The 26,277-nt window shown below is 46.4% G+C and overlaps 1 protein-coding gene across 3 annotated transcripts in view; it reads right to left on the bottom strand.

Annotated features, from left to right (window-relative positions):
* RMDN2 (regulator of microtubule dynamics 2) overlaps positions 1 to 26,277 on the bottom strand; it is a 1,053,472-nt gene that overhangs the window by 912,635 nt on the left and 114,560 nt on the right. For all 3 annotated transcript variants that reach the window (XM_069607937.1, XM_069607939.1, XM_069607938.1), the window contains exon 3: positions 12,569 to 13,037. In XM_069607937.1, the coding sequence (XP_069464038.1) occupies positions 12,569 to 13,023 (455 nt within the window). In that variant the 5' untranslated portion in view covers positions 13,024 to 13,037. The remainder of the gene's footprint in view (positions 1 to 12,568; positions 13,038 to 26,277) is intronic.

The raw sequence follows: 26,277 nt of genomic DNA, 5'->3' as shown, positions 1-26,277 counted from the left end.
GCCAAGCCCCATTCAAAGTTTAAAATACACTCACTAGCTCTCGGATATACATGAAGAGAATACAAAACAACTGAAATTAATTGACGTAACTATTTTTAAAAGAGAAACGCGCATTCAGCTCGTCGTCTTGCCAGTGCTACTCACAGGCCAGTGAGCGGCCCTTGTTCCGTGTTAAATAAAATGTGAATGATTGCGTGAAAGGCTACATTTAGTCACACTAGTCCACGGATCAGCAAGGAGGAAGCGGCGTGCCCTCGTCATAAACCGTAATCGACATAATCTTCGGACTTGCTCATTGGCCTTCCTGCGCCTTTCAAGGCACGGTTTCATTTCCCAACTCTTTCAAGATGCAGCGGGACTGTTTACGTCTCATGTTTACAAGTTGCACTGATGGAAATACTACCAGCAGTTGGCTGGAAGTATTTCCTCCACTATACCTCAGAACAAATTATTATAGTCAAAATTACCACCAGGGTACATTCCTAAAAATCCCTCTCCCTAATGGCGAATAACGCCACCTGGAAATCTGGAGAATTTACCTCCAGTTCCGAGGTGGTACTGTGGCGGTAACAGCAATTAAATATAGTGGAATTACCACTGATAATTCAGCCACACCATCAAAAAAGCCTACTGTCTTACAGACAAACCCAGCTACAGTACACAATACTTTCTAGAACTCAACCATTGTGTGGAAGTCCGAAGTCTTTCCCGTCAGTAACCCAGAAACGCGATTAATGTAATGTTTATTTTATTGCTGTGCGATTTAAATCATATACACTAAAATCCCAGTATTGTGCAGGCACGAGTCTTATTTAGGATGCATAGGGTGGGGTTCTGTTGCCTCAACTGGAGGTATGGAGAAGGGAGAGCTCTTTGGAGAACGGCTGGAAATCCTGCATGTGATCGTCTCCTGGCTCCAGAGCCAGGTCATGCAAACACCCGTCTCTCAGGAGCTTCTTTCCTCACACGTATGTGTTGGTCAGCACGGGGACAGTGACATTCATTCTAGCTTGGACCAGAAGCCAGCAGAAGGGAAGGGAAGGGAAGGTCAACACTTCTCTCCTAGGCAAGCAAGGAGCCTCCAGCTGTATGTGGCTCTTGCCGGAAGTTGTCACGCTGTTTCCATAAGGTCAATGTTAAGGCTAGTATGATAGTACTAGGTTTTGCATCAACCATGGTGCCACATGTAGTCCCACTGGTAGCATCGGTATAAGCGGGATGAGCTGTAAAATTCTCTTTATTTTACCCTAATTAGGGACAAAAGACTAACATTTCGGTTGTGGGGGGCCTCAAATGTTCTTTGGTGGTCTTGGTGAATGGGAAGTGGTTAGTCCAAGAGTACATCCACTTGAGGAAGATGAGCCTGTATGCCATGTGTATCAACCTAAAATGTGCCTTTGATGCCGTCGCTAGGTCCAAGATGTGGATGGCCCTTTCAGAGCTTAACACCCCTCCATTTCCCCCCTCCCCCCCCAGCAGCTTTTACGTGGGATTCAGGGTGGGTGGAACCGTGGAATCAAGCAGGCAATTTAACGGCTCCGAGTGGCATTAAGCAAGGCGGTGAGACAGGGGAGCGTTCTCGCAGCAACTTTATTCTGTGTACTTATTAATAAGATTATCACTAGGAACAGGCGCCCCAAAACTAAGCAAAGATAAAATGCCACTCTTATTGGCAGATAACGCAGTCTTGCTTTTGGGCTTACTGCACAAAAACACCCAGACTGGCTTGTAGTGGAAAAGGTTGCTTTAATGTGACATGCCACAGCTCACAAATAAACACTAACCTGGCTCTCTGGCCTTACAGACTAACATATCTGTTTTGAACAAATTGCCAAACAATTTAATAATTAAACGCTTTTCTCGTCCTCAACTGTCGCCTGCTTCCAAACCTTCCCTGCCCCCTTTTATACACCGTGACGACACACTATGCGCAGGCCGCTGGCCTGGCAAGTGCCCAAAACCACCCCGGGGGGAAATGTTTCACGTTCCCCCCGGTACCCCTCTTTCGTGACTCCTGCTGGACTCTGACAGAAACCTGCAGCGTTTTATGGCGCATGTAAAAGCCAAAAGTCTATGGCTTTTCAGACGTCTGGGCAGAGGAGGCCTCACACATTAAGGAGCATGCTAGAAGGGCATGTAATTGAGCAGGTGGACACCTTTGTGTACTTGGGTATCAAGTAGTTGGGCAAGTCAGGCAGAATGGGCCATACCAGCGCTATTCTGAAGTTTAGCCAAGATCATGGCACTGGCACTTTACCAGCCAGTCTTACAGCTCTATAATTTACAGGCCAGAGCTGCGGCCAATTTAAGCGCAGAGCTATGGAGCCATCTGCCCATGTCGAAGTTGGTCATAATAGAGAACAGATTCCTTAAAAAGGGGTTGCATCTTCCAGCTACAGGCCCTAGTGTTATGTTACGCCTGGAGCTCAATCAGCGCTGCATTTCTGATGCAATAGCTATTCCTCCAGGTCGCTACTGGCTCTGTTCATATGCACATCAGCCCCTCTGGGGTAATACAGAGCAGCGGCGGAGGATGTGCTCTTCCAGTCTGAAGGCCTGGCGTTGGAATGGAATTACCACAGGAGCTAGATTTGGCTGTGCGTTGGCATTATCTACATCAAACCGCTACCTGCTCCAAGTGCATGCGTGCCCACAGATTTCACCTGTAATGAGGGAGAGGGCCAATACAGCATGCTTTGGGTCTAACCTTTCCATAGAATACTGTGCCATTAAGATGGACTTTAGTTACGAAAAGATCTAGATGTTGTTATCCTCGCACCATGTAGATTAAACTTCGATTAGGAATTCTTTCGTTGCAAGATCAGATGTTGGTGCGGTGCAGCAGCAACTCTGATGACTGGGTGGGTTAGGATATGGGTCGGACTCTTCTGTTGGTGCTTGCAGAACCTGGAGAAACTGGCGTCTGTGCGTGTGCTGTGAATGCACATACGTAATGTCTTTTATTGTGTCAGCTGCTTGTGAATGATATTTTATGATTGATGTTGCTAATTCTATGAGTTGAGGTAGTGTGATTGATGCTTTGCTCTTGTTACTGAAAACATTTAAATACGAGATAATTTTTATATATTTTTATTTGTTTTTTAACACAAAAAGTAAGTTTACACAATAAAAAGGAAAATCCATTGAAACAAACTAGTAAACATAGCATACAAAGGAGAGAACAAAGGAGCAAAGAGAGATAAGGGCAAATCTCGTACAGTTGCAAAGTGTGACAAGATCAGTAGCTTAATCTTGTCAAGCGGGACCCCTCTCAGCCTGGGTTGGGAGGCCTACCTGGGAGGAATCCAAAGCCAGCCCTAGCTCAAAGGGGAATGGTGGCAGTTTGTAGGGCTCCAATTCGAGTCCCATCCCCATGTGATATGATATGATATATCATTTATATTGCGCTCGTACACAGGTGTTTCAGAGCGCGACATGTGCAGTACCTATTCATATAACCCCATGCCTAGGACTCTAGATGAGGGGCACGTTTTCACCTTTCATTCTAGAGAAACAACCGAACCAGGAGAAGAGCACCCACGAGACAGAGAAGCATAGGTGCCCCACACAAAACCTTCAGAACACTCCGGCACAGAAAGAGAGCCAACGGGAAGGCAGAAAGAAAACCAGCTTCCTCATTAGAAATCCTATTTGAGCGGCATACAGACAGCGCTACGGGAGGGTAACCAACAGAGGCAGGAGCCAGAGCAGCGTTTTGGCAGTTACTGGAGCCACGCATGCACGTCAGCCTCAGCCTGCCCGATAAAGCGACCTGTCTGGCTTCTCCAGACCATTAGGGACATGCAATAACTCCCCTTCCCCACCCCAACCAAAGACTGAACTTAACCTAGCAGCGGCCAAGCCAGACCACCCCCTAACACAAGCTGGGACACTGTACAACTGCCATTGTTCCGCGGAGGCTCTGCATGGAGAACGGGGACTGAGTTCAAGGCACTATATGAAGACATCACTGTATGTGACGTCTCCCGGGTGGGGAAGATGGGGTAAAAGTGGCCAGGGACAGCAGAGGATAGGGAGGGAGCTAAAAGCTACATCAGAAAACAGGAAGTTGTGGGTTGTTTGGGTGCGGTCACAGAAGGAGGAAGTCACAGATCAAGAGACAAGCAGGAAGAAGGATTGTGGAGCAGTGTGGAGACGATTGTGGGAGCAGGTTAGGCATTGGTTAGGTAGTGCAAGTGGTACTGTGTGGTGAGTGTGCGTGAATGAGTGGCAAGCAGGTCTAGGAGAAGGAGTGAATTGGAAGTGCTTGTGTGAGGGAAAAGAGGGTTTGAATAGAAGATGCCGTGGAGTAGTAGTGTGGTGCAGTAGTAGGATGGAGTGGGGAGAAGTACTGTGGCAGAAGTATTAACATCGAAGGATGGAGGCAAGGATTAGAAGGAGTGAAAACACCAGAGGGACAGTGGAAGGCCTAAGAAGTAGAAGAGAAAGCAAGTAGAGTTGGAGGGAGGGTATTAGTAAGGCAGAAAGAGCAGAGATAGGGAAAGAAATACTGGGGCGTAATGAAAGAGCACAGAGTCGGGCAGAGTGTCTGAGAGGCACAACCCATTATCTCCTCTTTGACAACTAACCACTGTATAGTGTCAGGTCAGTCAAGGAAGTCACTGGGGGAGATAAGACAGACAACCTTTGGCCTTTAAGTTATCCACTGTAGTGTAAGTCAGAACTTAGACAGTAGGGTGTCAATATTCTGTATATGTTAACCCAGCAAATAGGGATGCCTGGGCCAGGGTGGATTGGTACATTCTAGATAAGAGACAGAGAGAGGTGGGTGGCCCTATGGCCCGAAAAAATATAAAAACCCATGAACCATCTCTCAGACTTGGAGTATTCCGTGAGACATCTGTGACAAAAGTTGGAGGATTTCGAAAAAATGTAATCATTCACAAAATGGATGCCTCCTTTTGCTTGAAATTCTTTTACTTTGAGCCTCATTTGCTCAAACTTTTACATAGGAACTTTCTTTACTAATATTTTTTGTATATATTTTTTATTATGGCCCATCTTTTGAGAAAATAACATGTTTGAGTGAACTTCCCCTTTAACTTAGGGTTTATTATTGTCAATAAAGCTCAATTTGAAATGCACACAGGGAATGTTTTCTATGACTTTGGTACTTATTGGGCACAACCTCTGTTCAAAGGGCACTGTTGCAACACTTGAAACACCCAAAGGGATCAGATCTCAGATTAAGCAAATTCTACCAAATATGGGATATGGCGAACTCCTCTTATCAAATTAAATCTAGATGCACTGTATGTTAACACTTTTTTCACGCGGCACAAAGTAAATATATATAGATGTTAAATGAAATGTAGATCAGCCAGAAGAAAGTAAATATATCTAGGTTTTTTTATGCCAGAAGATGCCGTGCTCCCGGGACCCGTGCGTGCGTAGTTTGCTCCCCTTGAAACTATGCCAGAACGTGCAAGTCCCTGCAACAGCAGCATTCAACATGGACTCCATGGTATGCTGGGAAGATTTCCATAGCATTCTTGCCTTACTACACGGCAGTGTGTTGACGCCGTCTATTGCACTAGAACATACCAAATATTACCTTCTGCTCAGTGGCGGAATGCCAAGCAAAAGAGGCTCTGGAAATAATGTTCAATGGGGCCCCACATTACGAATTTTCAGCAAGCTCAACCCTATGAGAAGATGTGGCCCAGGATGCAGAACCTACCCGGAAATCTCCAGAGATCTCTATAGGCCAGTCCACCCCTGCTTCGGCTTCAGCCAGTCTGGAGCCACTGCAGGTCTGTATTGCACCAGGGAGGGAAGGCAGCGAGAGAGCTAACGTGGGTGGGGAGGTAAGGAGGCAGTTCACAATGGTCCCATGTCATTCGGACGCCAGTAATTACTTTGTAGTAATTCACTTCGAAGACATTATTTCGAAATTTTACTTCAAATTAACTACGGGATACCACTCACAATGGTCAGTCATCAGTGGGGTGTGTTGCAAACATGAATTCATTTTACAAATACAATGCAGTTCCCACGTTGTTAAACAAAGACATTTTTTACATATAGGTCTTTATTTAGTGCGAGTGATTTATATAGCACTAAATGCTGTCCTGTGTCCAAAGAGAGCTAACACGGAGGAGTTCCTCCCCAGGGACAGACCAAACAAGCCAGCATTCACCCAGGCTAGGATTTATTTATTTACATTTATAGCAGCGCACCAAACCCTCAGGTATCAGGGCGCTAGTTACAGTAAGTGCGAAGTGAGGTAATACAAGTGAATGATCATGTATACGGGGCTCCATCGGGTGTGCAGCTATGCAGAAGGACATATTAGGAGTAGTTGCGCAGTCTGGGCAAGCCACACCTCATGGTCTACATCAGGTTTGCAGCTACAGGTAAGTAAAAAGCGACATTGGTAAGGATGAACTGAGAGCGAACCACCTGTGTCCCAAAAAATGAAGAACCTAGGAATTCTCTGACGTCTGCTTCTTGCTCTCCCTCCTCGACCCCATCTCACTTCCACCCATAAATTGATGAGCTCATGAAAGGTACAAACTAACATCTGGATTTGCATACTTAACCATACTCCATTTCAGCAACCACATACACCTAACCAGAGCCTCGGTTTTACCAGCAGATGTCTTTATGGAACTGCAAAATGGGCACGTGTCTTGAGCCCCCACCTTTGGAGGGGCTCACACCTGGCCAACTGTTCCAAAGAAGACTTTGCCCATTTTCTTAAAGGAATAAATAACAAACGTCCGGTGAGGCTATAAACATGCTGCCAGTGCCTTGCTGTTGACAAGTACAATCAAATTACACCAATTAATCCTGTACTGCTTCCTGTGTTCGCTGTAGTACAACAGACATACTAAAGTACAACTTCTTTAGTGTTTTTAACTATTCTGTGGGCAATATACTGATCAAATTGCAATAACCAAAGTTGAAATGCATATTGATACTGTTTTATAGAACATTCCTGCACTAGATCACGCTACCTATATAAACGGGCATGGCATCAGCACAGTGCAATCCATAGGTCTGCGGGTTGGGTGTGTTTAAAGTTTTAAAATAAAATACTAAAATACAAGAGAAAAATCCAGTTGAGAATTTGTAGTGCAATATCAATTAGTATGCCAGTACTCGTGTACTTCCCTAGATGGAGAAAATGAAGCTAAAATCATTTACCTTTAGCAAAACAAGCTTCTATAAAGTGTTTAATATATATATATATATAAAAACAAAGTAGCTGAAATAGTGCACTGCCTAACTCGTAGCTGGTGCTAGGAAAGGAAACTTTGGCTAAGCTCCTTATTGTATGAAAAAATACATGTAAATGGAGGGTTGTAGCACTACAAAAAAACCCACAAAACATGCCACAAGGTTTCCCAGCACTCAAGACCAAAACACCTTTTTACAAAATGACTTCGTTTTTATTCATTATAAAAACAAACAACCAACTGTGCAAATATGCAATAAAGGGCAGGTATAAATCAAAAACCTCCCCATGGCATACAGGTTAAACAACACTCACCCTCCAGGGTGGGAAATCGCCACGCGTTCCGCCTGGATATTCCAAGCTTCCTCAGGCTGATTAAACTCCACATCCATGAAAACCCAACACATTTAAAACCTATGGAAAGCAACTCGAGCGAGCAGCTCCTCCCCCTTCTCATCATCTCCGATCACGTGATCGCGTAATACCGCATTGAAAACCACATAAAGCGGGCCGCCATGATTGAATGACTATGTTATCATTGTGTTCACTGTGAACACAGTGCGCTGGCCATAAATTAAATGGCAGCATAATATGTGAGTATTGGGGAAATGAGCTCTTCGCTCCACGCTGCATTTCCTTAATTAAAATCTTTAATTTCCTTACACATTTTCTTGTGTTTAATTGCGCCAGTGCGCCTTTCTATAACATGGGTAGACCTCATCAACCTTGACGAGAGTCTATCCATTACGTCCCCGGGTTTGTAGTGTTGTATTACAAGCTAAACACAGCACGGCAACAAACCCCATTAAAAACCAAAGCTCTCATTTGTGTGTGCAGGACACAGTGCCCTCTAGTGGAGAAAAACGATAACTGTTTTAATTCAGTCTTCAGCATAATGCTATAGCATGCTTGGAATAATTTCCACTATGATTGCATTTACCTGTACACTGCATTTACATTTCGATAGTCAATCCTGTTTCTGCAAAGATACATATATTTACCACAGCAGACATGGTTTCATAACGTAACTAGTGCATACTAATATAGACAACATATGATTAGTGATCTCATACAGCGGGTGGCAAGACAACCACGAAACTTTGTCAAAGTGCAAATACATCAGGTTTTCAAATATCAACATGATGTTAGATAATAAAGTGCTAGTGCAATCGACCCTGAGTTGCAATTGAATGCTATACAGCTGTAGTTTTTCTTGTCCATTAAAATAAGTCATTCCTTCATGTTAGATAGACAGCACTAAAGAGATATAACAAAATTGCCAACTGGGTTCCCGTTATTTCATACACATTCATAGACATAGATCAAATCTATTGAAGAAATACAAACAACTCTGGATCAATGTGGAGTCCATTAGGTTTTAAGGTATCACATTTACATATTAGAGATCCCTCTAATTGCCTGAGTTTCAGTTCTCGGTTTCCCAGTCTCTTATGCTGTGGGACATGGGCAAGGCCAACAAATGACATTTCCATCATATTGCCACCATGTTTCTCTATAAAGTGTCCTGTCAAAGGGTTGGTTACATCTCCATTCTTAATGGCTCTATAGTGTTGGAGGAACCTAAGCTTGAGCCTTCCTATGGTCGATCCAAAATAATGAAGACCACAGGTACAAGTAATAGCATATACCGCAAATTTAGTCAAGCAAGTCATGGTTAAGTTGGTGTTTCCATAGAAAGAGCATTTTTTGGGTGGCTTATAACTTCGCTCCCTCTGGACGAATCCTCACCAAACTTTGCAAAACATTTGTGATGTCATCTTTGATGTCCTGGGTGTTAGTCTTAGCAGTGCACGGTGGTGGTGTGAGTTATGGTTGCTTAGCTTACCATAACTGGCGAATTTCAAGGGTTTTTCGGTTTTACTTGGAACCATAACGTCCCTTTGACAATGTTTTTTCACTGAATTTCATAGGTTTTTAGTAGCGCAACTTAACCATAACGTCCCTTTAACAAAGTTTTTTCACTGAAATAAATTATATATATATATATAATGTGATTTGCACTGGCCCCCAACAACAGGGTATTATTTTAGTCCCACAATGTTTCAAAACGTTCAGCTGCTAGGAGTGATTTATTTCTCAGTTTACTCTTAAAAAAAAAACGTACTCCTGCTTTAACTGTCTATAGAGGTGCTTCATATATAAATATAGTGCCCACTGACATACTGCAAACCACAAAGTAACTTGTTTCTTGCCTCGGCATCATCAATACCACTTGAAAACCACGGCTCTCTTCTAATCTCAGTCTATGTCTCGATATATGCACCTTCTGATCTATGCTATGGAATGTGGGCCTCCTCTTTCTTCCAAACTCTCGCCCGTATCCATCCTTCAGCACTGCTACCTTCTGTAACGCTGGTAATCACAGTACTGAGTCTATACTGGGGTATGTATTCCTTCTTCATAAAGTTACGGATCGATAAACCTTTGTGGCTGCTATTGTTAAAACACTTCCCGTAATTTTGCTACAACACAAGTACCCTGGCCGTGAACTGCTAATGTGGCCCTTGAAATGTCACTTGTTCATTATTCTAATGGGAGCATGGACGAAGAGGGCATGGGGACTTTAAGGAAGTACTCATACTTCGTTGCATGAGCAGAGATTCTGGATCCCTCCATTTCCTTCATTCAAGGGGGCATGAAGGTGTCTGTGGCCCAGACCCAACCTCCTTAAGATGGACCCGGCTTTACCTCTCTAGGAAGACTGCAATGCGTCTACCTAGGTCTACTAAAGAAAAGGCTGTTGATAATATGCAGGATATAGAACAAGGCAGCTAAGCTTTGCTTTATCCTCAAGAAACGGGATCAAGCAACAGGTCCTGAAGACTCTCTGGGTGCTGCTCCTTAAGCAATGAGTGGAGTTCCAAGACCCCTTTGACCATGCACAAACTCTACTGAGAAAAAGGTCTCAAATACTATCAAAAGGTACTCTCTACTGCCCCATTAGAGACCTAGGTTTAAGCCATGCCACTGACTTGCCAACAGAAAATTAGAAGCACAAAGGCAGACCAATGACATTTCAAGATGCCTCTTGAACAAACTTGAAGCAAACTTTCTTGGTGAGGAAGGATATGGTCTTGGAAGCAAGACAACGTGGCACAACACAGGTTCGAATCCCCATCCTGTGCTTACAAACCACTCACTGGTATTAAGCGTGGTATAAATGAACAATAAATACATTACAAAAATAAACCACTCAAAGCAGTCACCTAAAATTCAGGAATGGGCTGAAAACCATGGTTATCAACCAAGCTGCTGGCCAATAATACTACTCAGTTCTATTTGCAATGCAGAATGTCGCTGGCTTATCGGTCACCCCCACCAGACCTGTAAACCCAATAAACACAGTTGACCATAAGATATTTCATGGTCCAGTTTGACACCACCAGAGTAGTATTTTACCCATCACTAAATTGTGGGTGGAGCAATCGCATCCTTTACAAAGTCTCCAGTGCATGGAGCAAAATCCATAGGGTTTCTGCACGATTCCAACAACAGTCCAAACGTTCTGCCCATATCATGGACTACTTGGCACAGTTAACATAACCATCATTAGCACCGGGGCGGAGGGCACAGCCAATCAGGATGCTTGGATCGCGGGCTGAATCCCACAATCCAAGACCACTTTCTGAGCAACCTGGTGGTTGCTTCCCGCACCCTGCCATCTTCCCACCACCCTCCCTTCAACATAATTTCCCCCCGTACTTCCCACCCACACTTACCTGATGGCTGTGGTGTCGCAGCCTGCCGCCGCTAAACGTCCTTCTTCCAGTCACCACAGACATGGACGAGGGGCTCTGCTTGGAGCCCAGTCTTCTAGCTTGGCGGCATTCCGTTCAATCATAAAAAAGACACCGCTATCAGCACCAAGGGTTACCGGTTTGGCAACCCGTTCCACAGACTATACCGGGGTTAATGTCCATGTGCCCTCTTTAAAAGCTCTCGCTTCACTCGGGCCATTAACTCATACTGCCAAGCCATTACCCCAGGTATATTTAAAGGTTTAGAATACAATACAATACAAAGAACCAGTTGAGATTTTTTAGTCCAACATCAATTAATATGCTGGTACTTGTATAGTTTCCTTGATGGAGAAACGTAAGGTAAAATCATTCTCCTTTAGGGTAACACGCTTCTATAAAGTTTAAACAAAATATTTACTGTCGGGTTATCCTGTTATTTATGAACTTTCCAAGTCCGGTCCAAAAACAGGGTATTATTTTAGTGCATGCAAATCAAATTTCTGTGCCTTGCTTTATGGCAATAAAGTGCGGAAACGACTCACTGGGCTAAAATCCCAGTTTCACCTCTTAACCAAATTATGTGATCCTGTGCACCTCATTAAAGCTGTAACAATTGCAAGTCCCTCAATATTTCAAAACTGTCAACCCTAACATTTATTTAGTTCTCAGTGTACTCTTCGAAAAGAACAAACTCATGGTTTAACGGTACCGTTGTTTCATCGACCGTCGTTTTTACAACTTTTTTTTTACGATTACTTTTTTACGATTACACTTTGCCGAAATAATTCATCAACATTTTGGGGGGAGGGAAAGGGCAGATAAGGGGTTGGGGTGCCGGGAATAGTTAAAAATAGGTATGGGAGAGGGCCATGGGGGTGGGAACCACCCCAAAAATAAAAATAAAACATTTAGATGACTTTATTTCAGAAACATGTATTCGTAAAAATACCAGTGGTAAAAATGACTGGCGACGAAATGACATGGAACCGGTTTAACTGTCAATAGTGTTGCTTCATATAGAAGATTGACCAAAGACGTTTTGCACACCACAATGTAATTTGTGTCTAACCGTAATGCAGATTAGAAAAAATATTTCATTAATACAATTATAAATTGACACCAAAATCATGATTCGACTGTAGAAAATACTGAGACTGGTTAAAAGAGTAACACGCAAAAAGTCCAAGGAAATAGCAGTGATGGATTACATCTACTGTCATTTGATCTGGGGTATAACTTTAGCCCTCATGTGGGGGCCCCAGATGTGTTTATTACCTAAAGATTCTGTAAAGTCAAAATGTCACTGTGTGATGTTTTTGACACTGTCTGTGCTATCTGCATGTGGTACTGTGATTTGTATATATGTTGCTGTCCATCGCCCTTACCCACTGTCCATCAAAAGGCATTTACATTACCAACAGCAAAGCTAGCTTGCATTTTCCCTTTGTCCCCACTATCCCCCCCCCCCACCCCAACCAGAGCTCCTGAAGACCATGCAAATGGCAGCGGTAGGCAGAATCACTCCCAATAACAGGTCTGAGAATCGTGTGACCAGTGTGGCTTGAAATCATTCACAGTGGGCAGCTGTGAACCTCCAGCAACTTACCCTCCTTCGCTCTCTGCCTCTTCAGAGCTGTTCTGATCTGCAGATCCCCTGGCCGAGTCTGCCTTTTTCCTTTTTGAGGCTTTATGAAGTGGGCTGATCCTGCGAGAATCCGCCTTCCCCTTCAGCTCCTCGCGGATTTGGTCCTCCAATTTAGGGATGGTCTCTTTCAGAAACCTCACCTCGTCCTTCAGCTCCTCGACACTCTTCAGCAGGCAGTTCAGTTTGTCCAGCATCTGCAGCTGCCTTCCTTGCAGCACAACCATGGCCCCTTGGCTGTTCTGAACTGTGGTGTGGGTTGTCGCTGACTGCAGTTTGTTACGCAAAGACAGAAAGTTTGGTAACTGAAATGTTGATCCTGTTGTTCGGCTCCTTTGATACCAGACAATGGCCAAGCTGATCCCGGCTGCTCCGGCCAGCAACCCCACTACCACTTCTTTACTGTCCGAGCAGGCCATGTCTCCGCTTATTTCTAAAACAACAAGAATACAAAAACAAATCACAGGGTTGTCCCAATGTTATGACCGCAATAGACATTCCTAGGACAATTTAACGAATGAATATTGAATCTGGTAGGTTAACAAGTAAAATGCAAACACAAAGTCATACGCGATTTTTCTTGGATTGTGGACAATACCTTTTCCCATTTGAGAGCTTGCACTGGAGTCTCTTAAATAACCAGCATTTTTGAACATGGTCAACTCTATTTAAACGGATCCTGATATAAAATATAACATGTTTTTCAGTTTTGTATACCGTTAATCAATTGAAATGTGACCATCATTTGAGAACCAAGTTCTTATTCTACAAGTGCGTGACATATTACTCCACCCATCCGCCGCTCGCTGCACCAAAAAAGGGAAGTCACAAGTGTGAGGCCACCTAGCTTCAGTCTGGGCAGAGGAAGAGAACACACTTTGGCCCTTGAACAAGGGGGCTATCCCCACTTTAGCATTCAGGTATCCAATGTGAAGCAAAGATCGCTGTCCTTTCTCTCTGTTGCTGCCCCTCAAAACAGTTACAGTATTTGGACTTTTCCTGACTGTTTTACTGTTGGTGGATATTTGTGGAAGATTAAGATTACTTCTCCAAATATACTTGATAATAAGCAGTCTTTTTCTGGAATACCAGCAGAATTAAACTGTGAAATTGCGTCTTAAGCCAAGAGTCAATCATCACATGAGCTAGGAAAATCAGTGTTCATAGTTATTTTTTTTGGATGAATTGTTTTTTTATTAAAAACTTACACAAACCAAACAATTAATATACACCATTACATTTCATTGCAAAACCATCCCAATAATAGTATATACACGTACACAATTCATGCACATTTTATTAATCACATTAAATATAGATTTTCAAATCATGTAATTAATTATACATTCATAAAATACATTTCGTTAATATCTTTAAATCCACGAATGCCAATGCTGAAACCAATTCCTATGGCGATTTCAAGATTCAAGTATTTCATGTAACATTTTCAGAAATCTAATTAAAGCAAGTAGTAGGGAGATATTCCTGCTTTCCATAAATCTTAACCACAGTCGTTCCCCGGCATACGTGAATTTAAAATCCGAGTACATTTTTGTAGTTTTGAAGCACATGTTTTCTCCTTTTATTCTTGCAAAGATTATCAGAACATAATCCAAATTTAATGTAAGAGTTCTCAGATACGTTTTCTATTTTGTCAGACAGCCGAAATCGCTTTTACTTTTGGAGAAATTACACTGCAGCAGCCATCGCAGCCGACGGGCCGCCTATTAAGATCCCAGGAATTGCGTAAAGGTGGAAGGAGGAAAGGCATGGAGTTTAACGAGGGGAATGTTGTTCAGTAGGTTTAATCAGCCCGGAGATAAATGACCCGCTCTCCTTCTGCAGGTGATTATTCTGGTCGAGAATCAGAAATGCCAACTCCAACCTGCCTCCTGGCCAGTTCATCTGCCCCAGGCAGCTTTCACGCAAGCCACAGCTTTGTACCAGGAGATTCACCATTCTTTCCCTGCACGCATTGCAACTTGTACTTTTGTACCTGAAATGATGAGGCAACAAAGAGGCAAAGTATGACTAAAGCTCCAATTTAATGCCAGAGGTTTGGGGCCTCCATTAAGTTTTCCATTCCAATTGCATATGGCCATCATCATCTTTTTACATATCACACAAAATGCATTAATAATTAAACATCTTTGAATCCAGGTCATTATTTCACTTACAACATTGACTTGTTGCTTCCCACGGGCCATTGACATCATCTGCACCTGTTGAATTTACACGGACTCTAAGACTGCAACCTCATCTAGGTGTTCCAGGATACCTCCTGCATAAGACACAGTGGGCCTAGAACAAAGTAAGCTAGCTCGAATTCTTTATAAGTGTCATGGAACGACTGCAGCAATCTCCAATCAACTCTCCTGAGCTGCTACCGGGGCACCCGTAGTCACCCACAAATAGGCACCCAGAAGCATTTTTGGCTTACTGCACAAAAACCCAGACTCATTTAAAAGTGGAAAAGGTCGCTTTAATGTGACAGGCCAAAGCTTACAATTTACGCTTACCTGGCTCCATGGCCTTACAGACTAACGAAATATTTAAACAACCAATTAACTAATTACACATTTTCATTTCCCCCAACAATTAAATAATTAAATAAAGCCATTTCCTCCCTAACTGTCCCTTGGACCCTACCATCTCCTTACCCCTTTTCCAGGCGTCCCGCTTTCTCCCTGGTGCCATGCCCCTCCAGGCTCAATACCTGTTCCCCCGGGGTGGCCCGCTTCTGCAAACAGCACCACCCCATCCTTTCCCGTGTCATTCCCCTATTGTGCTTCCCTCCCCCCACATCAAAAGGGGCCATGCCCCCGGCACCAGAAAAACCCTCCCCCGAGGTGTTCTTTCTGCCCCACCCCCCCAACCACCTTCCTTTATTTCCAATCTCCCAGCCAACAGCACAAGTCTGCCAAATAGTGATTGTTCCCATAAACCGACAAATGCACCCCATCCTCCCTAAAGATCATAAAGCCCTCATACACTATTTCCTTATGATTCATCACCTGTACTGCCACAGAGGCACAAAACATCACCATTTCTCTGTTGATCCCCTTTCTAGCCCGCTCTATAACTCCCTCGCTCCTCGCTCCCCTCCATACTCTGCGCGGCAACAACTTAGTCCACAACACCTCTGCTTGAGGCCACATTTCCCGCACCCAAGCCAAATCCCTTTTCATTTTCCTCAGCAGGGCCACGGCAGTATCCCTCACCAAGTCATTCTCCCCAGCGTGAATAATCAACACCTCCGGCGCCCCATAGCGCTCCCGCAACCCCGCCAGCATAGGCAGCAACTGGTCCCAGTGCAGGCCCCCTAACCCGTGCCATCTTACTACCACATCCTTATAGCTACACCGCAGTTGCCTGCCCTTAACCCTTTTCTCCGCTTCTTTCCCAGCCCATTTAACAATTGAATGGCTGACAATCCACGCTTGCACCAACTCCCCCTCCTTTCGCACAGCATCTGAAAAAGAAATTACAAAATTACCACCACAATATATACCAACCCCACGTTGTTGTCAGCCCACTTTTACCCCCTTCCTTCAAGAATCCCCCTTATGAAAAATCCCTGACGTACCCCTTGTATCTCCCAGACTTCCACCGCCCCAAACTTTTCACCTTATCCTCCGTGAAACCCAACCTCTTACCCTCCGATGCTGCGCTCATTCTGAATGAATGTGTACCAAAATCCTCGCCCTTTTCTCCTAACACCCGCAGAGCCTTCCGCAATACCCCCAAAACTTGTGCCGCTGAAACCGATGACCCATCCTCATGCTTAAACACCAAGCCTGTCTTCCCCCCACACCGCTCCTTCCACAACCTACCTACCCGCACTGGGCATAAATCCTTGCTCCCCCGCCCCAACAAAACCCAGGAACCCTTTCCCTTCTGGTCCGTTTTAGACTTATTAATCCTGATGTCCAAACCCAATTCTGTAATGTGCACATCCTCCCACTGCAAACCCCCAGATCCCCCTTTTCCCCCCACCAACTCCGAAACCCGAAAGGCCCCGAAAAATAACCACGTAAAACATGTCGCAAACAGCTCCCCCTCCCATACAGACCAGCAAACTCCCCCTACTGCCTTAACCAGCCTCTGCAGCAATTCCGCCGATATTGGCCTCCTCCTGTCCTTGTCCCTCTTACTTTCCCTTGCCCATCCTACTCGCCATTTCCCCCCCACTCGGCTGGAAACCCCAAAACCATTTCCCGTAAAAAGCAATTCCTGCTAACTTCCCCGCTATAGTCGCTCTTGACCAGCCCCTGTCCATACACCTCAGGAGGAAATTCACGACATCATCCCTCCTCCTCTCTTCCGCATCCCATCTGCCCTTCCAACTACGCGCTCCCCCCCCAATAAAATCCTCCCTGGCCCTCCTGTATGCCTCCTTAGACGCCCCGGCCAATGAACCCTCCACCAAACCCAGCGCTCTCATCTTCCTATCTTCCACAGCTCTTCCGGAATCTGCTGCCCCTCCTGATTCGCCTCTGGAGCCAATCCACAGAATCTCTGCCATTGAAAACGAGATAATGCATCAGCGATGCCATTATCCTTCCCTGGCACATGTGTTGCCTTAAACACCACATTCAGTTCCATGCATCTCAGCACAAACTCCCTCATGAGTCTTGCCACCCTCTGATCCCTTGCTGACTGCCTGTTTACCACGTGGACCACGCATTCATTGTCAACATTGAAATTCACTTTCCTATCCCGCAAATCCTTCCCCCACAACTCCAATGCCACCAGTAATGGGAAAAACTCAAGGAATGCTATACTCCTTTCCCTCCTTCAACCACAGTTCAGGCCATTTCTCCGCACACCATTTCCCCCCCCAAATTACTCCGAAACCCCCTGCTCCTGCTGCGTCTGAAAATATCTGTACCTCCCATGTCACCGGGTCCCCCTTCAACCACATTGACACCCCATTAAACTTCTCCAAAAAACGCAGCCAAATTCTGCAGTCCTCCCGCACTGACCCCGATACTCTTATCCGGTGATGTGGGCACTTTGCTCCCGCCATAGCCCTCGCCATGTTCCTACAAAACGTCCGTCCTGGGGCCACCACCTTACATGCAAAATTCAGATGCCCTACCAATCTCTGCATGTCAACCAGCGTCATTTTCTTGGCCCCCACCGCCTTTTCCAGCAACACCACCAGTTTGCTCACCTTGTCGTGCGGCAAGCATGAGGTCATAGCCACTGAGTCCAGTTCAATTCCCAGAAATGTCAATACCACTGCAGGCCCTTCTGTTTTGTCTTCCGCTAACGACACACCCAACTCCTCCATTAGCTCCTGAAACAACTTTAGCATTCCTTTGCACTCACCCTCTCTATCTGCCCCGCTAATGAACAGAAAATCATCCAGATAGTGCAGCACACTCTTCCAACCCGAGTTAAATGAAAAAACCCACTGTAGGAAGGAGCTGAATCGTTCAAACAGCGCACAGGAAATTGCGCACCCCCTTGGCAAGGCTTTGCCCATGTATATGCGATCCTCAAACTGCAAACCTAGCAACCAAAAATCCTCCGGGTGCACCGGCAATAACCTGAACGCCGCTTTGATGTCACACTTGGCCATGAAGGCCCCCCGCCCTTCTTTCCTTACCAGCTCCACCGCCTGGTCAACACTTGCATATACAACCCCACATTCTTCCGGGGCAATGAAATCATTGACTGACATGCTCTCCGGTCAAGACAAATGGTGTATTAATCAAAACTCCCCCGGAGCTTTCTTGGGCACCACCCGGAATGGGGATATAACTAGGTCACCCGGCAGGTCATCAAATGGCCCCACGATCCTTCCCGCCGCTATTTATTTGCTCAATTTTTGCCTTACCACTTCAACATTTCCTTTGGCTGACTTCAGATTTTCAGCCCACCAGCGCACCCTTGGGCCCTGATACCCCAATCTGAAACCTTGACTGAACCCTTCACTCAAAATCTTCACCCCTCCCTGTCCGGATAAAATTGCAACCATTTTTGCAGAACCCCCACCTTAATTGGCGTAAAAGCTTTTCCCCACAACCCCTCTGCCTGAACCTCTCCCCCCCTCCCTGTCCCCCTGTTGGAAGCACTGCGTAAGAGGGTGTTTTCCACCACACTTGCTACACTCATGCCTGTACCTACACAGGGTCCTTGTGCAGCCGTCCTTGTTGAACGCCCAACATGCTGCTGAGGACTGCCCTCTGCCCTCTCCCCCTGCCCCTTCATGGGCGGGGCGACCAAGAAAGGGCCGGAAGGGTACCGGCAGTCCACTTGCTGTGTGCAATGTCGGGGCAGGCCTCATTGGAGCCATCCATTGCAGCCAAAGATCCAGGTCTATCTTCCCCCAGACCGCTTGACTGTCCTCCGCCATTCTCGCTCTGAATTCCTCGTCATACCTCACCCATGCAAAACCCCCAAAACTCATGAAAGCCTTCCGAATTACGTCCATATATTTAAGTAGGGCCACACAGCGCTCGGGGAATTTTTCACAATAAACACTGGAATAAATGATAAATGCTGACGTCCAACTATCAATCGTCACCGGTACCCTTGGGCGCGCAGCTATCTCCCTCTCTTCTTCTTTAGACCCCTCCTCCTTAGCTCTCACCTCCCTATGGAGCAATTTGAAAACGTCTACATATTCCCCCCCCTGAATCTTCTCCCTAGTCGCCGCCATCAAGTGCGCCCCCAAAGGTTTTGTTATCCCCATGTGTGGCAGTTTTTTCTCATTTCCTTTCACTTCCAACTCCTTTTCTTTCCCAGCTTGCCCCTCGAGCACCAATGGCTCCCCCACCTTATCCGTTTGGACCTCCACAGAGCAGATGCCCTTCTCGACCCCCAAGTCTCCAATGGCTTGTACCCCCACTTCTTTCCTTAGCCCTTGCAAATCCGACCCTTAATTTCCCGTCCCCCCTCTTGGGACCCCTCTCTGCCATGCAGATGACCATTCCCTCTCCCGCTCACCTCTTTCTGCACCTGCCGTCTGCTGCCTTGCGTCCACACCAATGCTCCTCATCTCCTTCCTTATCGGGCTCCTACTGCGGGGACAAAACATGCCAGCAGACTCACCCAGCCAACCTTTCCCCCGCCCTCTTGCCCCCCGACCCCCTGCGCCTGTCTTTCCATATCCCAAGACCAACTTCTTCTCTCCTCCCCACTTTCCCCCGCCGTCCTATAACCATCCACCTCCCACTGCCCCACATAATCCTCAAAACCAATTTCATCACCCGTCAAACACCATTGTGGCTGCGAGCTCGTGCCCCAGTCGAGTTGCTCTTCCTCTTGCGAGGCCGGGTGTCCACCCCGCCACTCCTTTGACGTCTTCTCGGCGGGGCCGTGGAAACCCTTGCCTGGTCCTCTTCTCTCGGGCGAGGCGCTCCAACCTCCACCCTGGGGTCTTCATTGCTAGGGGCCGTGCTGCACCCTCTAGGCTCTCCGTACGCTGACCGAGTAGGGGCCGCTCTCAAACCCTCTACTTCCACTTGACCAGCGGGGGCTGGGCAGCGCCCTCCGCCCTCACTTACCCTACCCGGGGGGGGGCGCTCCGCACCCCGCCCTATCCACCTCAATTGATGGGGACTTCCCTCTCCTTCTCCCACCCACACTCTTCCATAGGTATTTCCCCCCTCTTCCCCGCTGCCCTCGCACCCCCTTCTGCACCTCAACCATAGCCCCGCCGTGGCTCCTTTGAGTCACCTCCATTTGCGCACTCGGTGCTCCCTTAGTGCTATCCTTCATTCCCTTCCCACGTGGCTGCCCACCCGAAATCCTTTCTTCCCCGGACGCCCTCCTGTCTATCTCCCTCCTCATCTTCCTGCCCCTGGATTCCCAAACCTCCCCTCTCCCCGCTGCGGGGGTGCAAGCCACCAATGCCGCTTTCCGCTGCGGCCTACCCCCACTTGTCTCCCCTTCACCCGTGACCTCCCCCACCGCCCTCTCCAGCTGGGCCTTAGTTGCCCTGCTAATTATGGCCAGGGCCTCCCTCAGCGCCCTCGCATCCACCGACCCCTCCCTGCTTGCACCTTGTCCCACCATCGTGCACCAACACTTACTGGCGCACTAAAATATGCCCCTTGTTGCTCCCCGCTACCTAAGCCCCCGAGCCGGGACCTACCCGTGGCAAGAAGAGCCCTTAGTAGAGGCGAAACCCCGAAGAAATTGCGCCAACCGCTAAATACCAAAAGGAGTTAAATAACCCCTGCTCCCAACAACCTTATTATCTCAATCTAAATTTTTTTTGTTTTTAACCCCCCCCACCTCGCCAACACCCCCAGTCCTAGAGAGAACCCCCTCCTACTAGCTCTCTTGCTATGCTACTAGTAAACCCCCGCAGGGCCCCCCCCACTCACCACTGATGCTGGGAACCCCAGAAAAAAATCCTTTCCTTTCTCTCCTGTTCCTTTTTTTAAATTTTTTTTTTTATTTTACTCCTGGGCACCTCTGTGCAAATTCTTTCCTCTCCAGCCCGCCCCCTGGTGGCCCACCCGCCGCACTGCAGGGTCCTGCAGCCCCTTCAAAGAAAAGGAGCGGTGCCTTTAAGAGGACCGCTCTGCCCCCTTAAGACCGAAGAACGTAACCGCGCACGAGGACCTAGAAAGCGCGAAACACACAGGCTCTGACAACGGCCCCCCAGCCGCACCACTGCACCAGCGTGCCCGGGACGAAGCCCGGGACGAAACGGGGCCGGCACCGGGCCCTTACAACACTCCGGGGCCCCCCCCTCCAACTGCCCAATGAGGGACGTGCCTCTTCCCCCACTCTGCGCACCCCGGCTCCCTCCCAAGCAACCCAAAACCCGGGAAGAGAAACCGCGGCCCCAGCCGACCAAACCCGTCCGCCCGGATCAACACGACCCGCAGACGGCGGCTCCGGTAAGAGAGGGGGGAGGGGGTAACTTATTTACGATACCCCCAAAAATGACACAAAACTATTTATTTATTTATTTAATACTAACGCCGCCGTCACCTCAGCCCACTACCCTGCTATACCTGACCACCCGCCACTAAACCCTGTCTAGCCCCTACCTCACCGCCTCACTCGACACCCTAGGCCCAGCTACAGGGAAGGCTCGGGAGCAGGCGACAGGACTTCACAATCGCCAAGTCCAACCATCGCCTGCCTCCCGAACCTTCCCTGGCCCCTTAAATACCCCAGAGGGGCGCTCTGCCCCCCACGGCCACTCGCTGGCCGTGTGCAGCACTAAAAACTTCCCCGGGGGGAAACGCTTCGCGTTCCCCCGGGTCCCCCCTTTTCCTGAGCGCGAGTCAAGAGCAGCATAAATTAGACTTTCTGCTCAGGCAGGACAGCCAGCGCACCACTTTCAAAGGCTTGGGCTGATCAAATGAGCATATATGACTCGTGGTTTGCAAACATTTCACTGTTAGGGTTTTATCACAGAGAAGTGACCAGCGCAGCAGTGTGCAATATGCAGTCAGAAGGGTTGAAGGTTTGAACCACTGTCAACATATGCATTTTTGGTCAATTTTATGTTTGCAAAAACTATTAATTTAAAGCAAAGCAGCCAGTACATGGCACCATTTGTCCCCTCTCCACTTCTCATAGGTGATTTCAAGGCTGGCTTAAGATGTGTGGGGGGCCAAAGTGATGTTTAGTTACCCCTCCTTTACTCTCTCTGATGAAGCTGTATGGTGCATAGATTGCTCAAAATGCAGACTCCAATAGGTGATTAGCTTGGTTTTATCACTGAGATTTGTGACGAATACAGGGAATTCGTCCCATTTCCTCAAGGGGGAGCCTCCCCCTTTGGGACTAGGGAGGTGACCTTCCTACACAAAATACTCCATAGAGACAGGGCAAGCAGTATCTCACTCGGTGTGACCTCCACCACTTAGTGGACAAGGAAGCCCCAAGTCAGGTTATGACTACACCTTCCCATGCAACAGAATTCCCATTGTTTATGGGTTATATGCAAGTTAAACTATGTTATTCTCTAGAGGGCCCTTTAACTGGTAATGGCTTGTATAATATGGTCATGTCCCCTCCATGCCTTTGGACAGAATTCCCTTTTCATTTATTCAAACGCTTGTTCGCTTCTTGGTCACTACTCCCAGAAATATATCCCCATAGTGCACACTTCTGCTTAGCCAAGTATGTTTGCAAATCATATGACCCATAACGCATCTCCACGTATGTAAAGGGATGGCTGATCCTCAAAATGGAATTAAAGGCTCATCTCTCCTACTTGGTCTTAAAAGTCGATCATGTTTGTGCAGGTTAGTGCTCTATAGCACCCATCAGTTCACTTTATTTCTCCTCCATGACCACAGCTAAACGTCCCAGTTCATTCACATTAAACAAATAAATGGTATTGTATAATTGTGGTAAACTCCAACAACCTACTAGCCATACTCCACCCCATTCGCTAGTGGGGCAGTACTTGCTCTACCCAGTGTCCAGCCCTCAAGCATATTCAAATCTCAGCCAAGAAGAGCCTATATAATTTTCTGAGATGTCTAGACCTTCCTGAAGTAACCTAACCAGGCTGGCTTTATTTGTTGCCAGTCTAGGGACGTTTATTAGTATGCACATCTGTGAAGACTGATGCAATTATGCATTTTCCAACCACAATTTGGCCTGAAGAGGAGCAAATAAACACCACAGCCATACCACAAAAGCTCCATAAAGGAATCTTCCATGAATTGTATTTGTAGATCTACAATACCCACCAGCCAACATCAGTGTCACCAATTCTGAAAGACCCCTAGGGGAAGCCCATTCCCTGATTAATTAAATCCATCTGTTTTAGGCTCTTTGAACGCTCCCAATGTCCACACTAGTCTGCACCCATGGGGGAGGAAAGCCACAGCAGCCATTGCTAATGCTAACGCCTAAACATTGTTGTACATGATAGGTTAATAAGTATAACTAAAGAAGGGATGGATTGCGAGTCTCTGGGGGTAGGGGGGGGGGGTCAGTTATTCAGTGAACAGACTCTACCCTGTACTGACCAATCATGATCTGAGGAGTCCCATAGTGGTTGGTCTTCGATTATGCCTGATTTACACCCGATTATGGCTACAGGGGATCCAATTATTATGAATCTAACACTTCTACTTCCTGTATTACTTCCATCTTGGCCCCTGTTCCCCATGAAGTAGCTGAAATGCCGCTTCGTCCCAGCCGAAGTATCACCAGGAGCATCATCCTTCAGTACCTAACCCTGAAATTCCCTGGCGAAGGGAGGGGGGGGTAATGTAAAACCAACCAAGGAGGATGCCATCACTGAGCTCCCTCGGCCCACTGGACAAACCCTTGGACAAATTCTTATACAACATGACTGTCTTAATGGGACATTGATGGTTGGAGAATGCTCACAGGCTGAAAATAGGGTCAATGTGGCAGAGGGGGAAAGCATATTTACACACAGACTGGTGAGGGGGGACCCGGTGTTTGAGTGCCTGTGTAGCACTCTTATGCTTGAGCTACGGTCAATAAGGATTCTAGTATTATCTTTGATTGAGGCAGTTGGGAAAGGAGGAGCTAAAGGGGACACACTGAATGGCCAAGAAAGTGGAAAAGGGGGCTTTAATAACGTGTGACACCTGGATTGTTTTTATCTAAAACTAGCTTTATTAGCAGTGAAACCAAGTGCAAAGGGGAATGCAGCGGCGAGAATCCAGAAGTATAAATATTGCATGAGCTCAATCAGGCAAGGAGATACCGCCCACAAGGGATTTAAATGGCTGCGACCCTAGCAAGAGTATACAACAACGCACCTCTTCTGTAACAAACCAGTCAATCAGCTTGAATATAGGTAGTGCATCTAGGGTAAAGGTGGGATGCAAGGAGATACCACTCAGGTTGTGCCATGATGTGGGTACCCCTATTGCCCGCCCAGTAGGCCATCCTCAGCTTGGACTAGGTCCAGGGGGTCACTTTTTCTACATAAGGTCCCCACATTGGCCCCCAAACCACCCTGAACCACGGGATGCTCTTTTAAATAAAAGTTTACACTGGATACAGACACTGAGGGGGTGTATATTTAAAACCCGGGAACACATCATTAGCTGTACTAGGATTTGCCATGGGGGGGGGGAGCTGGTGGGGGGTTTGGTGGAGAACACTACGGACTATCAGAATTGATTTTGGGGACCCAGACTTCGTTAAGAGCATATTGGAGTTTCAATAGAAGATCTCAGACCCCGGTGAAAAGTGCAATTGAACTCAGTGCTCACCCGCTTGAAAATATGGAATTGCGGCGAGTGTTGTCGGGAGCAAATGCTGTTGCATTGGGAAAAGGGTGTCGGTTGATCCCCTTTGGCCCAGACGATTACAGAAAATACAGTATTGCTGATTTTGTTTTGACCCATGCTGTGAAACTCCTGCAATGTATCTAGCTCCCTCTGAGACTCATTAGGTCTTCTGGGTTACTGTATTTCATAAAATGTAACGTAACTATGATGTAATGTTTCGTTTGATTGCCTTCAATGTTTTATATTGTTGCTGTGTTATACTTTGATGCACGCTGAATAAAGTAATGACTAATAGAAAGATTAGTTCAAAGTAATCATAAAAAGAAAAGGAAATAGTTTTTATATGCAAGTATCAAATATATTAAGCCAACATTCGGCATACGCAACGTGTGCATTCAGCCTACATCAGGCATAAACTTGATCAATTACAAACACAAACACTGTTGTGATGACGGTTCTAAATAAAAAAAACAAACAAGAGAAAAACAAAGAGGCATTTTAAGCCATTGGGCCTCATTATGGGTTCGGCAGTAACCCTGCTGGTGCTACCGGCGGGTTGCCGCTGGACCCGTACACAATTATCAGCACTTGACTTCCAGGTGCTGGTTATTCCAAGTCCAGCGACCGGCAATTCAGGTGCCGGTACTCTTGTTAATCCCCATTCCCATAGAGTCCTATTGGACTCTATGGGAGTGGGGATACGGAAGCACTGGCACAGTTGTTAACAGTGCCAGTATTTCCGTGCGGCTTTGTCTGCCGTGTCCGATGTGCCCAGCAGGATCAGACCTGTCGGGCACAGTGGCTGCGGGAGGCAAACCCGTAGTTTGCCGGTCTGGAAACAAGGGTTCCCGTGAGCTTACTGGCACCCTTAATTCCGGACTGGCAAACTTGTAATGAAGGCCAATGAGTTTGTAGGCAATTATTACACAAGGTGTTAGTGGGATCAGTACAAAAAATGCATATTTCACAAAGCACACATTTTCAGCCTGTTGGGCTACGTAGTTCTTCTCCAGAGTGGTTATTAACATGTGCATTTTCTTAATCTCAAATGCATCATTATTCTAATGCATGATAAACAATAAAAACGAACAACATACACCACAGAGAGAAGAAAACAGACAATGCAATATCATGCTTGATTATACATTCACATATGTTAGCGTAGTTACATGTACATGAGAACAATATTCTTCATTTCCTGTCAAAGTTGTTTTAAGATTATTTGAGCAAAGTCGTGGGATATGTTCAGTGCAGTGAGGCAGGTATTACTATATTGGTTCATATCATTAATTGTAGTGATTCCTAAACACTTAGTGAGGTCCAAATATATTCGTGACCCCAAACTGGGTATATTGAACAATTTCCAAACCCCCCAAATTGCAGATTAAAAACACCTAGTTATTGGTGAATGGCCGTGCATATTAGGTGTGTAATCCTGGCCCCAATGTGATATTTTCTCAGAAAACA

This window comes from Ambystoma mexicanum, chromosome 4q (assembly GCF_040938575.1).
Source record: "Ambystoma mexicanum isolate Mex_15411 chromosome 4q, UKY_AmexF1_1, whole genome shotgun sequence".
Taxonomy (NCBI): domain Eukaryota; kingdom Metazoa; phylum Chordata; class Amphibia; order Caudata; family Ambystomatidae; genus Ambystoma; species Ambystoma mexicanum.
This window is presented reverse-complemented; position numbering and strand designations above follow the sequence as displayed.